The following is a 16,005-nucleotide window of genomic DNA, read 5'->3' on the forward strand; positions in this document are numbered from 1 at the left end:
GCCCAAGCTGAGACAGAGGAGCCAGTGGCACCCCACCCACCCCGACCCGGCCCTACGTAGCATCCCTGTCCATGTGTGCATGGGCGCCCCCTACAGGGGTGGGAATGGGCTTCCCACACAGTCCAGCTCCTAGCAGCTGCCTTCCCTTTCTCTCCTTGCCCCCCCCCCGCTTCAAGCTGAACTTGGTGCCCACCGCTGTGCCCCCATGGTGACCTCCCCATCCTTCCCTCCTAGACTCTACTAGCACTCCAGTTCATCACCTGTGCACATTCATTCCAAAGCAACAATTGTATCAGGCACCCACGAAGTATCAGGACTCATACAGTGTTTTTTTTTTTTCTCTAGTATCTAAAGTCTTCATAGCATCTTTGCAAAGTGTATATCCCACCCCCCCCCATCCCCGTTGAGTGCAAGAAGAAGAGGAAAAGCAGGAAGAGGAGCCAGGCAGGCTAATGCCCCCCTTTGATCCCAGCACTTAAGAGGCAGAGACAGGCCGATCTCTGAGCTCGGAAGTCAGCCAGTTACAGTTGTCTCAAACATACCAACAAAAACAATATCACTTCTCCATCAGGCACTCACCCAATTAATATGTATCAGAACCTACTCGCCAACAAACATGTGTTGCTCGCTATAGACAATCCCAGAAATCACACTGATGCCACCTTCAGGGACTTGTAGATGACTAGCGTCAGAGACATCCTACAAACCATAGTAGGCCACCTTGGGGGGAAAACACAACCTCTTGGCCCTCTGTCTCCCATTCCCCTTTTGTAAAAATGGGGGAGGGGGAGGGTCATGATGTCGATGTCAACTTCCTAGGGATGGTGTGAAGAATTAGTGCGCGCCATCATCCCTCAGAGCAGAGCCATGCCGAGGTATCTTGCTGTGGATAGTAGTATGAAGGAGTGGCATGGGTAATGGGGCAGAACCTAGCTCTGGTGACATTAAATTGGCAACCACACGATGAATAGGGTTTCCTAGGTGACATATGCAGAGGCAGGGAGGGGGAGAGTACTGGAGGGCTAGTCTAGTAGAGGGAATAATAGGCACAGTACAGTAGCAGCTCACCTGGGGAGCTACAGGGATGTGGCTCGAACATCGCAGCAGGGAGCCATCTGGGGTCCGCAGGGTCAGTAAGGGGCCTGTGATTTTAAGAAGGCATCTCCAAGACACCCGGCAAAGGCGCTCCGGTGACAGCCTGTGCTGTGCCTGAGCCCCATAAAGCTCAATTAGAAAAACAGGGGTGGACTGAAGATTCAATTGGTAAAGTGGTCGTCTCGCTCAACCCAGGCCCTAGGCTTGACCCCCAGCCCCACATAAACTAAGTTTGGTGATGCTCTCGCCTGTAATCACAACACTCCAGAGGTGAGGGGCGGTGATCACAAGTTCAAAGACAGCCTCAGCCACATAGTGAGTCTGGGGTTCCATGATGCCTTGCCTCAAAGGAAAAGAAAAGAAAAAAGGAGGGGAGGGAGGGAGGGAGGGAGGAGGGAGGAAGGAAGGAAGGAAGGAAGGAAGGAAGGAAGGAAGGAAGGAAGGAAGGAAGGAAGGAACTGAACCAAAAGGGTGACTATGACAGCCTGAGTTCAAATCCCAGAACCCACAGGGGAAAACTGAACGGGGCAGCGTCTTGCGCACGTAACCCCAGCCTTTCTAAGGGGAGGAGGGAGACAGAGACAGGAAGAAGAACCAGCTGCAACACAGCAACACAGAGAGCCTCTGCCTGGAAAGTTAAGCCTGTGGCTGAGGCACTTGCACGCATGCTCTGCATAAACAATGTTTCTTTTAGAGACCACCTAGCTCCTCAGGCTTCGTGGGCACCTTCCCTCACGTGTGTAAAACCCACACATCCAGATACATACAACGGTGCATAACTAAAAACATTCATTTTTCTTAAAAGGGAAAGACTGGTCTTGAACCCCACCCCCATCTTTCAGATGTTCGAAGAACAAGCCAAGCGCCCCGAGTGGTGGCAATTGTAGCCAGTATTAGAACTAACTGAACCCCAGGTAGCCACTGCCTATTCTTCTCAGTAAATTTTCTTCCATGCTGCCCTGACTTCCCTTCCCCAGTTGGTGTAGGGGTCTCAAAGTGCGGGAAATGCACGGCCATGGTCAGCCTGACTTCAGTCTGTCTCACTTGGGGTACGCATCACAAGAGACAGAGTCTGGAGAGCAGGCGTGGGTGGGTTGTTCGGGGTCATGGCCCTGCTTAAGCTGTGTTCTTTTTTTTTTTTTTTTTTTTTTTTTTTTTTTTTTTTTTTTTTTTTTTCCCCTTGCATTTTTTTAATTGAGTTTGAGGTAGTTGTTTTTGTTTCCTTACGAAACGGAAAAGAATGAAGCTGCGTAAATACAACGGTATTAACTCTGAAACCCCCCCCCCCTGCCATTTTAACTCCCTACTGCAGAAATAAAAGAGAAATAATTTGTCCACCCACACGTAGCTCTTTCTGACGAAGGTAGGTGAATATTGCTTTGCTAATCTTGGGTGACTGCTGGGAGTGGGACCTCGCAGACGGAGTCAGGACTGAGAGGAAGCCACAGCAACCCTGAGCAGAGCCAGACCTCCACAGGCTGGCCGAGTCCCCCGCTCAGACAGAGGCCAGAGTTACCAACCCCCCCCCCGTCCCATCTTCTGCAGGGTTCCCCCAGCCGGTAGAGATGGCAGCACCGGACGAGGCTGAAGGGCTCCCCAGTCAGCAGAGGGAGATGCCACCACCCCCGCCACCCTCGCCGCCGCCCTCTGAGCCAGCTCAGAAGCTGCCACCTCAAGGCTCCCGGAGCTACTCCCTCACTGTCAGAAGCAGCCTGTGCCTGTTTGCTGCCTCTCAGTTCCTGGTAAGGATGTCACAGGCCTCACTAGGGCCTGAAGAGAGGGTGGGTTGAGGGACAGCCTGCTACTTCTTCCCAAGATGGCTGCCTGGGGAGGCTGAGGGACAGGTGCCTTTCCGGTGGCCCTCGGTTACTCCAAGTCTGCCGACTGGAGTAAAGGGAAGGCTGGAGTTCTGAGCTACAGTCTCACGTTCTGACAACCCTAACCCCCTAACTAAGAAGACAAGCTCCCCAGTCCCCAAGCCCTGGTCTTACAGAGTTCCCTCTGAGGACTTGCCGTCTAAGAAGGCCTCTCTGGGAGACTTCTCTTCTGTGTGGGCCTGTGGGGTCTCCTGTGGGAGGGGCTCTGTCCCAGTCACCTGTGATTAGCCTTGGGGCTGAAGAAAGCTTCGCAGGGCAAGATAGGGGCAAAGGTCTGCAACTATATGCTCAGTCTGCCCCCTGACTGCCCCAGCTCGCCTGTGGGGTGCTCTGGCTCAGTGGCCATGGCCACTCGTGGCTGCAGGACACCACAGACCTCATCTCCTCCTCGCTCACACTGTTGAACCATCTGGGACCTGTGGTGAGTAAACTCTGGGGGACCCCTAGAACAGTGGGTGGAGTGGGGTAAGCTGACGCTTCCCATCCCTCCCTCGCTACTCCTGGCTGGGACACCTCTAAGTTCAAGAGATGTTTCTAAGAACCCAGAGGGCCATGTGTGTGCATCCCATCTAGACCCAGGATGGGTTTTCTCGTTACTTTTGAAATAGATAAGAACATTGCCCTCCCCCAACCCCTGAGGACATTGACCAGTTTGTCTGACGTTCCCCAGGCCTGGCTGGGTTCTGGGAGCTGGGGGATCCCAAGTCTGCTGTTCATCTCCCTAACTGTGGGCCTGGTCATCATCACCAACCTGGTAAGGTACCTCCTTGTCTTCAGCCTCAGAGCATCCTTCCCTCTCCAGAAGGTCCCGCTTCCGTCTAGAATCATCTGATCCCCAACCCAGGCAGGCTAACCCGGGCTCCGAATGGGGCAAAGACAGGCTTGTCTCCTTTGGCAGCATGCCTACTTAAAGCTCCTTTGTAGATGTGATCGGGGCTGAGAGAAAGGGCTGAGGCAGAAAGAACCTCCGGTCCCCACCCAGAGGGATTAAACCCACTAGAAAATGGGGCCAGAGAAGGGAGAGTGGGGGGAGGGGGCAGAACCTGACATCTGGGACCCGGGAGAATGTGGTTATAGCATCAGACAGCTCAGTCCCTCGGGTACGCCATGAATCCAGCAGGCAGCGAGCGTGACCCCAGGCCCACGATGCTGTAAACTCCTGGGCAGGTGTGGCACCTCCTCAAGGCACCCCCAGAGCTACCCGCACCAGTGCCCCCAGAGGACAGGCGCCAATCAGTGAGCCGCCAGCCCTCCTTCACCTATTCGGAGTGGATGGAGGAGAAGGTAGAGGATGACTTCCTGGACCTGGATGCGGTGCCCGAGACACCTGTGTTTGACTGTGTGATGGACATCAAGCCTGAGACTGACCCCACCTCGTTGACTGTCAAGTCCGTGGGTCTGCAGGAGAGGTGGGAGGGGTAGAGGGGGGTGGGCTGCGGGGCGGGGGGGGGGTAACGGAGTGGGGGTCACAGATTCTCAGCTCCCATTAGAAGGGAGCTCCTGGTTTGGAGCACAGGGTTAGCCTCGCCCCTTGGTGTGTGTAGACACAGGCATGCGCACTCTGAGCGGGGTACTTCAAGATGAATGCCCAAAAGTACGTACGGTTCCTCCCCGGGCACACACAGGCACGTGCAGGAATGCACACGTGCACACCCATACTCTGCTTGGCTCGAGGGAGTCGGGGTTGGTTTCCTTATATAGTGCTCGCCGGGGCCTTTCCCTTAATGGTGTTCCTTGTAACGTGACCAAGGGCCAGTAGGTGCCATTTCCCCAAACCTCTCTTTCCCTAGAGTGCCCCCATGAGCAAGTTTTGGGAGGTAGGGAGCCTGAGTTTAGGGCTGGGTAAGCAAGCTTACACGGTTCGAAGTATACAGAGGATGTCACAGAAAATGCAGGATGAGGACTCGGGAAACCTAGACAATATTTTTTTTTGGCTCTGCCACTTCATCATAGTGAAATCCTGGACAATGCTACCGCCCTCCCGAAACTCAGTGTCCCTTTCTACGCAGTGAGGGTCCCTCCTGTCCTAAAGCTTGAGGCACTGAGCATGATGAAGTTGGCCCTTGCTGCTACTGGCTGCCTTTGAACTCCCTCCTTCCCTGGGTGCAGAGGGCCCTGGCCTCTCCTAGCTGAGGTGCACTTAATGCCATGACAACCTCATTCTAGAACTGTGATGCTGGAGTCTGAAGCTGTGCCCTTGGCCCGGAGGTTCACCTTAGCATGTATGTCCCCTATCGGCCTCCTTCCACAACGGAGTCCAGGAGAGGCCCATGAGGGGTTAAGCTTTTGAAACGTGGGCCTTCACCCCACTGTGGGAAGGGGTGGACAGAGGGTAGGCAAGAGCATGTGCTCCTTAGGGTAGGTTCTTGTCACATCCCTCTTCCTGGAGCCCACCCCGCTCTCCTTAGACCACCCTTCTTCCTCTGTTTCATGGCCAAGGCTCATATCTTCCTCTATGACCCTTGCAGGAGGGGCTCCAATGTCTCCTTGACCCTGGACATGTGTACCCCTGGCTGCAATGAGGAGGGTTTCGGCTACCTGGTGTCCCCCCGAGAGGAGTCGGCCCACGAGTACCTGCTCAGTGCCTCCCGAGTCCTCAGAGCCGAGGAGCTGCACGAAAAGGCCCTGGATCCCTTCTTGCTGCAGGCAGAATTCTTTGTGAGTCCCCTGAAGTGGCCACCCACCTTCCCATGCCTAACGGCCCGCCACCTGGCCAGTCAGTACTCCAGAGTACACCAACCCATACAGGGAATAGACTGGCAACCCCATGCCATCTCTCCTAGCATCTGGAAATTCAGACAAGTGACAGGGTCTTTGCAGGGGTTAGGGGGGGCGATACCATACATCAGGCAGACAGTGGTACTTCCGGATCGGATGGGAAGACTGTGCTCTGGAAGCCACAGAAAGCAACCTCCTCCTGCTGCTGGTGCGGCCCAGGGGCAGAACGTGCGGCTAGCAGCAGCGTACACAAAGCTTGGTCAATCCTCATAGGAAAAAGAAAGCCTCTCCTGTCTTCCCACCCTACTCTGCCTGATACCATCAAAGATGTTTGTCCCTGAGCTCTTGTCCCCTGTGTTTCAAGCTCAGGCCCTAAGTCCTTTCCCAAACCTCTGTCTGACAAGACATGTGCTGGATTTAGAAGGGCCCCATAAGTAACAGTCCAGATCTCCTGCCAAGAGTACTTAGCCAGCCAAGGTGTGGCCATAATAATGTGTGCCCTGTATTGTCACCAAAAGGTAAGTCTGAAGTGAGATTCAGAACAGCAAACTCCACTGCCGTGGGGGTCTTGTTGGCCTTTTCCCATTTGGGGGAGGGGAGGGCCAAGACAGGGTTTCTCTGTGTATAGTCCTCTGGCTGTCCTGGAATTCAATCTGTATGTAGACCAGGCTGGCCTTGAACTCAAAAAAAAAAAAAAAAAAAAAAACTGCCTGCCTCTGCCTCCCCAGTGGGGGGATTAAAGGTGTGTGTCACCACTGCCATAGTTAATAAAAGTGCCCCAAGAGGGGGAAGGGAGGAACTGAAGGCCAGCAACCCACTTTCCCATGGAACCCACCAGTCAGGTAGCTATCCACTGTGCTGCTTGGACTCAGTGCACCAAGAGCTCCAGAGCTTGCCTACTCCTGCAGAAAACCCATAAGGCAGGCACTAACTTTCTTCTCCAGCCTTGAGCTCCACCCCCACACCAGCAGGCCGGGTGACCGGTACCTCCCTCACATCCTTCCTACCTCAGTGTCCCTAGAAAGCCTTCCTCCATCAATCACCCCAGCTCCCGGCTCTCAGCTCCCACCATCATCCTCTCCCTGTGAAAATAGTCCTCCATGTCCCTTCCTGCTCGGTAGATAGCATCGGATTTGCCAGGGGGGAAGGAACACAGTATGTTCACCCTCTCTACGGGCAGTTCTGCAGCTGTGTGTTGTGGGATTTTTTTTTTAAATTCATATTTATTTTGATTCTCACAAGAGCCCTAGAAGGTATCTCCATCCGCATTGGGCAAAGACCGTCTAGTATATCCAGAAACGGTGAGCTGTACCGCCAGGTGCTAAAGTGTGCAGACAGATTAGGCAGGAGAGCATAGTGTGGCATCCCTGGGGAGGTATCCCAGAGGCCATGGCTGAGGGGTAGAGCTGAAGGGAATCTAAGAGTCTGAGCCAATTTGGAGGTGCGGGCTGAAACTAGGACTCTTGGCAAGCATGGGGCCATGAACGCACACCCCCCCCCTTGTGGGCCTGGGCTCAGGAGGAAGGTATGGCTGAGAATACCAAATCAAAGAAATCCATGTCAGGAAGAACCTAAGCTCAAGGCCTGGCTTGGCCACACAGTGAGTTAAGGGTTAGCGAGCAACCTACCGAGGCTGCCTCAGAATTTAAAAGTCAGGTGAGAAGCGAGCGAGGACCTTAGCTCAGTGTTGGGTACTTGCCCAGAATGCACAAGGCTCTAGGTCCATCCTCCCTAAGGGGACAAGAGAAGCAAACCCCACTGCAGATAAAGGGAGGCTGGATCCAAAGAGACCTCACAAGCCAAGGTGCCCATCAGACATGGAGCTGCTTAGAAGTGACAAACAGCCTTACGGAATGAGAAGCAGCTAAAAACTGGGCAATGAGGGAAAGTTCTTAGAGGAAGTGACCTCAGAGAAACAGGGTGTGTAGAAGAGACGAGGGTGTATCAAGTATTACCAAAAGTGAACATCACAAACAGAAGCCCAAGGTGAGGGTGACGGAGGCAGGCACACACATCCCCAGAGCTGCTGCACAGAGAGCCAGGAAGGAAAGGGTGATTGGCAAGGTCTTGCTCATTTTCGTTTGGCCTTTTATGGAACGTCTATCTCAAACCAAGCTGGCACTCAACAGACAATTGCTGTTATTTATTTTATGCACTTGGCATATGCCAGTAACTCTTCTAAATGTGTGTGTGTGTGTGTGTGTGTGTCTGTGTGTGTGTGTGTGCGCGCGCACGCGCACGCTAACCCACTCAATAGCAAATGCTTGTCGAATGAATGCATGAACTCAAGACAGCCCCTGAAGTGGCAGCTGGAGGCAAGCAGCCCCTGAATTTGGACTTCTAGGGAAACCAGCCTTGAAGCTACCCACAACCCCATGTCTTCCTCATGTAGGAAATCCCCATGAACTTCGTGGATCCAAAAGAGTACGACATCCCAGGGCTGGTGCGGAAGAATCGGTACAGAACCATCCTTCCCAGTGAGTGTCTGCTGCCCCCGGGTGGGGAGGGGAGTGGGCCCTGTCATCCAGGAAGGCCTCAAGTCCAGAGGCAGGCCTCCAGAGATGACCGACCATCATCAGAGGAGATGGTACGGAGGCAAGGCCAAGCAAGGAGGAGAAGACGAGGGCGGAGACGGACTCCCTTTCTGGCCCTGGACCCTTATCCTCCCTGACTAGTGGCTTAAGCTCTGTAGAAGCACGGAGAGAAAAGGCAGCTCCAAGGCAGTGAGGGGCCCTTTCTCTTCCGAGTGGGTATGTTTTAAGAGGGCATCGAAGGCTCCGAGAAGGTAAGTGGCTTACCCACAGCCACACAGCTGGTACATACACAAAGACCTGTTCTAAACCTGGGCCTCTGTGGCCTCCGAATCAGGCTCTTCTGTCAACTGTGTTCTCTGAGCCTGACTGTCAGCAGAGCCACCTCCCAGAGGGAATGAGGTACTTTCATCCTGTAGGGATCTGTCCAAGTGAGGCTACCCAGAGAGCAAGGCCTGAGCAGGGCTCGTCTCCTTTGGACATGGTCAGGCCAGGTGACCTGCTGTGCCCATTCCATCCCATGACGCCATCCATCGTCAGGTTGTTTTGATCAAGGTCCTCTGGGGGCTAGCTCAGAAGGAGGGGGTGAGTTGTTGAAAATGGAGCCCCCCAAAAAAAAACCTACCCCAGCCAGTCTGTAGAGTAGTGAGCCCTTAAAAAGCAGCTTGCCATCAGCGTCTCCAACAGCATGTAAGATGTCATGACTTATTTTTAACTTTTACAATATCGACTTTGTGGTTGCTATGGTTACACAGACTCTAGGTAGTTACGTTTAAACAAAGCACCATTTAAGGCCAGGGTGCCTTCGTGGGGCTGCTCACCCCCTTCTCTCAACTTATCCTCCCTGTTCCTGTTCCCCCTGCAGGCAGGGGTCCAGGTAGGGTTTCCTGGCTCCTTAGAATGTCCACTGGAGTCAGCCAGAGTCCATGTGGTCCTGCTGGATCGCTCGCAGGCTCCCAGCTCCTTCAACCATGCCCTCAACCTCCAGGCCCCCCAAACCCAACATGGAATGTCGCACAGAGGGGCAGAGCTGACCCTGATGTGTAAAAGACTAGACGGGGAGCAGGGAGGGCAAAGGTCATAGAAGGCTCTGGAGAGGCAGCCTCTGGGATCCAGGGTGGGGGGATCCCCTGAGATTTCTTCTATTGTTGATTGAACACATTTCCTAAGCCCCATCCCAGGGACTGAAAATTTGGGTTCTGTGCACAGAGCATGGTGTCAAGCAAAAGAAACAGCTCTGTGGACAGCCCCGGGGTGAGCGCTGACCCAGCAGGACGCCATGACTGTCCCCTTCGGCACCTTAAGCTCCAAAGAGTATGAGCAGCCTGCACCTTTCTGAATGAATGATGGCTGAATCTCTAGATCTGGCCCCCTCTCCCTTCCATCCTTACTACCAAATGATTTTGGGGGAGGGGGGGTTCAAGCCTTCCACGTTGTCTAGTTCTAATGAGCACCACTGGCATACGGTACAGTGGCATAAATGTCCCCGGGCGAGGTGACCTCGACACTTGTTACTGGGTTGTGGTAGTCAAACCCTGACCTATGCTTCAATTCCTTCCTGCACCTCTCTCACGATGGGGCACAGCAGAGATGGAATCATGTTCATGTCGCCTTCCTCCCTAAACGCAGCCAGTGCCACCTTCTCTAAGCGTGGTATGTGAGGCTGTGGCACCTGGCTCCTCTCCAACTCTGATCTTTCACCAATGTCACTCAGCCTTGGCCTGTGCCGAGTCAGACACAGGTGCTCCCTGGTTTCCCTCCTGGTCCTTCCGTGTCCGAAAATACCACATCTCCTGGGAAACACGGCCACCCTAGCCCAACCACCGACCCCCTCTGTCCCTCCAGCCCCAGAGCTCTCGGGCCATACACCCCTTCTCTCCCTGCCCAACGCTCTGTCCCTCCTTGTGGGAGGGACCATGCCTGTCTTGTTGACCGCGAAGGCTCTCCTCACAAGCAGGGCACAGAGCCAGCGTGAACTGGGGGGGTGGGGGGGGCTGTAGAAAGCAACCGTTGCCGTCACCACGGTGACTCCCTGATCACAAAGCTCTGCTATCTGGCCCGAGAGGGCAGCCAGTGCCCACATCTGTCCTCCCAGCACCTAACCTGGATAGGCAAAACCAAGAAGTCCAGGCAGAGCTGCCCGCCTGACACCCTCTTCTGCCGGCCACGCAGAAGCCCCTCCTACCTGCTCTTACCCCTCCGCACCCCTGCACCACTTCCATACCCTCTCTACAAGAACTGTCCACCCCCGTATCACCTGCCATGGCCCAGGCAGAGGTGGGTCTGGCAGGGGGATGGAGACGGGAGGCATATGGCCATCGCCCCTAGGTTCTTCTCCATCCCCGTTGTCTGCTGGAGATTCAGGACAGCAGCAAGCACTTGCCATAAGTTATCCTGCGCTCTCCCCTGGGGCTCTGCCTCTTCCCGTTATCCCTTTTTTAATAATATTTATTTTGTATACACGTGCATATAACCCTGTATGAGGCACACGTGTGGGGGCCCTGAGGACAATGTGTGAGGTTCAAGTCTCCCCTCCAGCATATGAGTGTCGAGCATATGAGTCCCAGGACTCCAACTCAAGCTGTCAGCCTTGGCAGCGACTGTCTTTACCCTCTGAGCCGTCTTACCACCTACTGTTAACTCTTTCAGTCTTCACAAGATAAAGGAGGCCATCTCATCGGGTAATGACTCTGAATGGCAACCCTGCACTGCCTGTGAGAGCGCATACTGGCCATGACCTCACGGGAAATGCGGGCGGGCGCTCTGGAGTAGGGCGGACAAGTTGCTCCCTGCACCAGAAGTCCCAGCTCACAGCCTCACCTGTCTCCCACCCCAGATCCTCACAGCAGAGTGTGTTTGGCTTCACCAGACCCTGAAGATCCTCTGAGTTCCTATATCAATGCCAACTACATCCGGGTACGTAGCTCCATCCCAAGAGCCTTCCTGTAAAGGACAGGCCTGAGCTGGTGGGATCCATCTATCCTGCAGACTTGTCCCCAAGCTCCTGTGGCCCGTACAAGCCCCAAGGGGGAGCCTAAGTGTGGGACGGGTCCCTGGGAGTGCTGCCTCTGACCCTCACCTGACAGGCTGGACTTGACTGGCTGCAGGGCTACAGTGGAAAGGAGAAGGTGTACATCGCCACACAGGGGCCCATCGTCAGCACTGTGGCCGACTTCTGGCGCATGGTGTGGCAGGAACACACACCCATCATTGTCATGATCACCAACATCGAGGAGATGAACGAGGTAGGGACCCTGCGCCATTGCTCGATGCTCCCTGCTTTCTGCCCCATAGGAAGCATCTCATCTGCCATCTGCGTATTAACTTTTGTAAGGGTCTCACGGGCCTGGTGCGCCCTCAACTGTCAACGGAAGGAAGTGGGAGGTGTTGAGAGTTAAGGTATCCATCCGCTCCGGGCTCCATAGAGCAGAGCACAGCCCGGAGCCGGCTTCTCCGTCGTCCCCTCCTGTGGCCATGCCTGCTGCCTCCCAGTCTGCCACTGATGTGGGAGCTCATTGAACACCCATTAAAAAGTCCTTCAGGGGGAGTCTGGGGACATAGCTCAGCTGAGGGCCTGAGTTTTAACCACAGCACCTACGTAAACAAATCCAGGCATGGGGTATGCATCCATAACCCCAGAGCTAGGGCAGCTGAGGCCGGCTGATCTAGGCTCACAGGCCAGCCGGTCCCGTTACTTGATGGGTTCCAGGCCAACAAGAGAGCCTGTCCGGAAAAACAGAGGTAGGCTTCATGTGAGGAACAACACTTGAGGTTAAACTCTGCTCTCCGTATACATACAAAGTCCTCCAGTGGGTACCATTGTCGTTCTTCAAATGGGGAAACTGAGGCTCAGAAATGAGAAGTAGGGCATGGGTTATGAAGCCAAGGTTTCGACACAGTGCCCTAATAGCAAAGCCTACTGTGGGCCTCAGCGGAGAAGGAGAGAATGTGGACGGAGGAGCGGAGTGTAGTAACACCACCTGATCTCGGTCCTTGCAGAAGTGCACGGAATATTGGCCGGAAGAGCAGGTAGTCCACGATGGCGTGGAGATCACCGTGCAGAAAGTCGTCCACACTGAGGACTATCGGCTGCGACTCATCTCCCTCAGGGTGAGTGAGGCCTGGGGCTAGACAGGGCGGGGCAGCTGGGAGGCTTAACCGGGATTGCCAACCGAAAAGAGCACGCAGAAGGCCTACTATAGGTGATGCATAGGCCCATGCCACACCCAGGATTTGCTGCTAAGCAGGGTGGATAGACGTGAGCCAAGACGGAGGGCGCCTCAGCTGCGTTTTCCAAACCTCGTTTTCATGTACCATCAAGCTCTTCCTGTGCACTGAGGCTCACAGCAGTTCTAGCCCTTCTCTACAACCTCCCAAGGCCAGGGCTGTGCTGGTGAGGAGGCTTCAGGCGCTTCCAGCATGGTCCTTATCACCACGACGACGGTGGTCGGAAGGTTCTTCATGACTTCGGGTGACAGCAATGTGCCTTCCTTTGAGGTTCTGGCTTCTGGTGTGATGCACCCGATGTCTACCACCAGAGGGCAGCACTCCCCGCTGCTTCAGAGCACACAATCATGCCCACAGGAAATGGCAACACAGAGCAGCCCACAAGAGTTGGGGAAGGCGCTGCTCCCGGGATAAGGAAGAGGAGACACTGCTCCTTTGGGGGCATTAGAAGGTTCTAGTTTGGAGAAGTGGTGAGATGAGTGTTTGCAGAGGGTGGAGCCCGCTGTGATCGCCCAGAAGGGTGGGGAAGTTAGGCTGGGCCCCAGGAAGCCGATTTCCTGTTCAGAAACAGCCTAGAAAAGTCACTGATGCTGACAGCCACAGAAAGGGGTTCAGGGCCTGACACCTGTCCCTCCGAGCTGCCCTGTCTCCCACTGAATGCAGAACTGGGCAAGGTGCCTGCCAAGGTGCCCGAGCCCCCAGAGGACAGTGTTCAATGAGCATCTAACACCAAGGCTCACTGGAAATACTGAAGGTCAGGAAGTGGGGGGGGGGGCAGGTGCTGCGGTCACTGTCACAGCCATGTAACCTTGGGAGACTGCTGGGCCGTGAGGCTCATCTTCTCAGTGCTATGGGACCAGCTAGGAAGGACTAGGGTGTTTCCGGGCACCTGCTCTCGGTGTGGCTCTGGCTTGGGTACTGGGGACAGAGCTGGACTCTTTTCAAGAAGCCACAGACGGGTACCCTGACGTATCGGAGACTCTGAGGTGCTCCCCGGAAGTGCTCTATGGGGTCTTGGAGGACTGGTAGGGGGTGACCCCGAGCTTTCCCAGCATGCAGAAGGAGCAGCTGTGTGTGCAAGCACACGTGTGTGTCCTCCCACAGCAGAAAGGAGGGTGGAGCGAGGAAGCTCTCTGGGGTCTCCAATCTAAGGACATGGATCCCATTTGAAGGTGTGCACTCATGACTCACAGACCCCACCTTCAGATTCCCACACAATGGAAGGGAGCTTTCAACATATAAAGGTGGAGGATAGGAAGCCACAGCTTTCAGCCCGTGGTGAAGGTCTTCTTGGTTTGGTGTAGAGTAAGGTTTCCAGTACTGGAGAGTTAACTCAGGTTCTCATCCTCGGACAGAGCCCTCTCCCTGATCTACATCCCCAGCCCTTTGTATTGTTTGGATTGGTTTGAGATAGACTCACCAACTTTCCCAGACTTCAAGCAGGCTTTGGGCTTCCTGCCTCAGCCTTCCAAGTAGCCAGGATTACAGGCCTGAACCATCAGGCCCAGCCAGCAAAAGGTCTTAAACACAGAGCGAGCACTGTATCCAGATTCGTGCTGGGGCGAGACCATTGTGATGCTATGGGTCTTTGATAGTCAGGGACGAGGAGTGGGTGGGAAGAGCAGAGAGGAGACTGGCATTGTGTAATGAGCACAGCAGGATGAGTAGGTAAAGTATAGTCCCTGTGCTCTGGGTCACGTGACTAAGAGGCGCCTGGAACACCTGTCAGAACAAGGAACTCCGAGCTAGTAATGAATTGGAGAAAAGGTCTTTGCCTTTGTTGGATGATTTCAGAGTTTAGAGGTCAATGACACACACACACACACACACACACACAGGCACACACGGGCGCACGCGGGCGCACGCACACACGCGCACACACGCACGCACATACACACACACACCAAGACAACTCTGATCTGCCTTGTGCCGGTAGGCAATGTGGTAGATGGAGACTAAGGGTCCCTCGCCACACCCCTCCATTCCCTTCCTTCCCGTCTCCATCTTTGCATGAATTGGGTCCTGAGACATTGACATGTATCTGGAGGGTGGGAGGACTCTCTCTCTCTCTCTCTCTCTCTCTCTCTCTCTCTCTCTCTCTCTCTCTCTCGGGCGCAGAGAGGGACCGAAGAGCGAGGCTTGAAGCATTACTGGTTCACATCCTGGCCTGACCAGAAGACGCCGGACCGGGCACCTCCACTCCTGCACCTGGTACGGGAGGTGGAGGCGGCAGCCCAGCAAGAGGGGCCCCATTGCTCCCCAATCATCGTTCACTGCAGGTAGGTTTTCCTGCCCACCCACTGGGGTGGAGCCACCCCCACCCCCGGGCTGCTGCTGTGCCCCTCACCCCGTGTGTCCCCTCAACCCTCAGTGCAGGGATCGGGAGGACTGGCTGTTTCATCGCCACCAGCATCTGCTGCCAGCAGCTGCGACGTGAGGGCATCGTGGACATCCTAAAGACCACATGCCAGCTCCGTCAGGACAGGTCAGCCCTGGTCAGGGGAGGAGATGGTGTGCATGAGCCGCGCGTGCGGGGCAGTTGACAAAGCAGGCGTAGTCTACAAGGCGGACTGGGGAGCAGAGAAAAGGGACGGGAGAGCTCAGAATGCAGGCAGCTCCCTGGGCAGTGGCTGGGAAGAGTTAGCCTCCCCAGCTACAGAATAGCGGGTGGCCCTAGTGTCTGAGGACCCCTCCCGCAGCCCACGGCATCTCTACCGGCCAGGGGTGGCATGATCCAGACATGCGAACAGTACCAGTTTGTGCACCACGTCATGAGCCTGTATGAGAAGCAGCTGTCCCACCAGGCCTCAGAGTGATCTCGCTCTTCCTCCGAGCCCCTCTGAGCACTGCCCAGCCAACAACCCAAGATCTGGCCTTGGGTCCTGGGCCTGCTCCCTGTCCCTGCCCCTCACCCTGCCTTCTCTTAGTCCGCTCCCCCTCTGTCGTCCTGGCCTGGTCCCTACACCCAGCCTAGCTCTTCTACTGTACATCCTGCAGAGTTGGGGAGGGCAGGGGAGGAATGTGCCAGGCCGGGCCTGGGGCCCCGGGGCCTGATCCACACCATACAGACCTGGGGCCTCAGTTTTAACCACGGTTCCACTGCTACCTGGCCCAAAAACGTTTCCACGCCACACCCCAAGTGTCCCGCCGCTGTGTGTTCTGTCTGCCCGTCCATCTCTGCTAATCTGTACCAGACACTGTGTCCCCTCAGCCAGGAAAGGAGCAATGAGCTGAGCTCTAGCCCCTCGGTCCACCCCCCCCAACCCCCAAGGCAGAGGTACCTGCCTCTGGCCCCACCAGCTCCTCTGAAAAGGCAGATTGCACTTTGCCACCAGGATGTGGATGGCAGGAATAGGATCCAGAGGCCAGGCAGGGGAGCACATGACGGTTGACCGAGAGAGCCCAGCTAAGGAAGGTTCCTGGGCAAGGGTTGGCATTACTCTAGTTGGCTTCCGAGTGCTCGATACTCTCGGGAGGCCATGGCCAGCCTGCGAGGCACTGTAGAGGGAGAGGATGAATGCAGGTGGGGGACCCCAAAGAGCCGGGCCCTGGGGGGC

At 55.2% G+C, this 16,005-nt stretch overlaps 1 protein-coding gene across 1 annotated transcript; it reads left to right on the forward strand.

The window, feature by feature from the left end:
* The first annotated feature begins 2,843 nt into the window (after positions 1–2,843).
* Positions 2,844–15,449, forward strand: Ptpn5 (protein tyrosine phosphatase non-receptor type 5). The gene is made up of 12 exons (XM_051174248.1): positions 2,844–2,876; positions 3,286–3,393; positions 3,643–3,726; positions 4,140–4,381; positions 5,441–5,630; positions 8,083–8,167; positions 11,058–11,137; positions 11,329–11,466; positions 12,221–12,331; positions 14,567–14,727; positions 14,820–14,933; positions 15,171–15,449. Exons 1-12 carry the CDS (start codon positions 2,844–2,846, stop codon positions 15,262–15,264), a joined length of 1,440 nt encoding a protein of 479 aa, XP_051030205.1. The 3' UTR covers positions 15,265–15,449.
* The last annotated feature ends 556 nt before the right edge of the window (positions 15,450–16,005 follow it).

Source organism: Phodopus roborovskii, unplaced genomic scaffold (assembly GCF_943737965.1).
Source record: "Phodopus roborovskii unplaced genomic scaffold, PHOROB, whole genome shotgun sequence".
In the NCBI taxonomy this organism is placed as follows: Eukaryota; Metazoa; Chordata; class Mammalia; order Rodentia; family Cricetidae; genus Phodopus; species Phodopus roborovskii.

What these genes read in the sequence shown, in the direction of transcription:
- Ptpn5 (XM_051174248.1), top strand. Translation starts at nt 2,844, where the DNA reads ATGTCACAGGCCTCACTAGGGCCTGAAGAGAGG. An exon ending in TCAATGCCAACTACATCCGG is followed by an intron (nt 11,138 to 11,328) that starts GTACGTAGCTCC and finishes GACTGGCTGCAG; the next exon opens with GGCTACAGTGGAAAGGAGAA. An exon ending in TGCGACTCATCTCCCTCAGG is followed by an intron (nt 12,332 to 14,566) that starts GTGAGTGAGGCC and finishes TCTCGGGCGCAG; the next exon opens with AGAGGGACCGAAGAGCGAGG.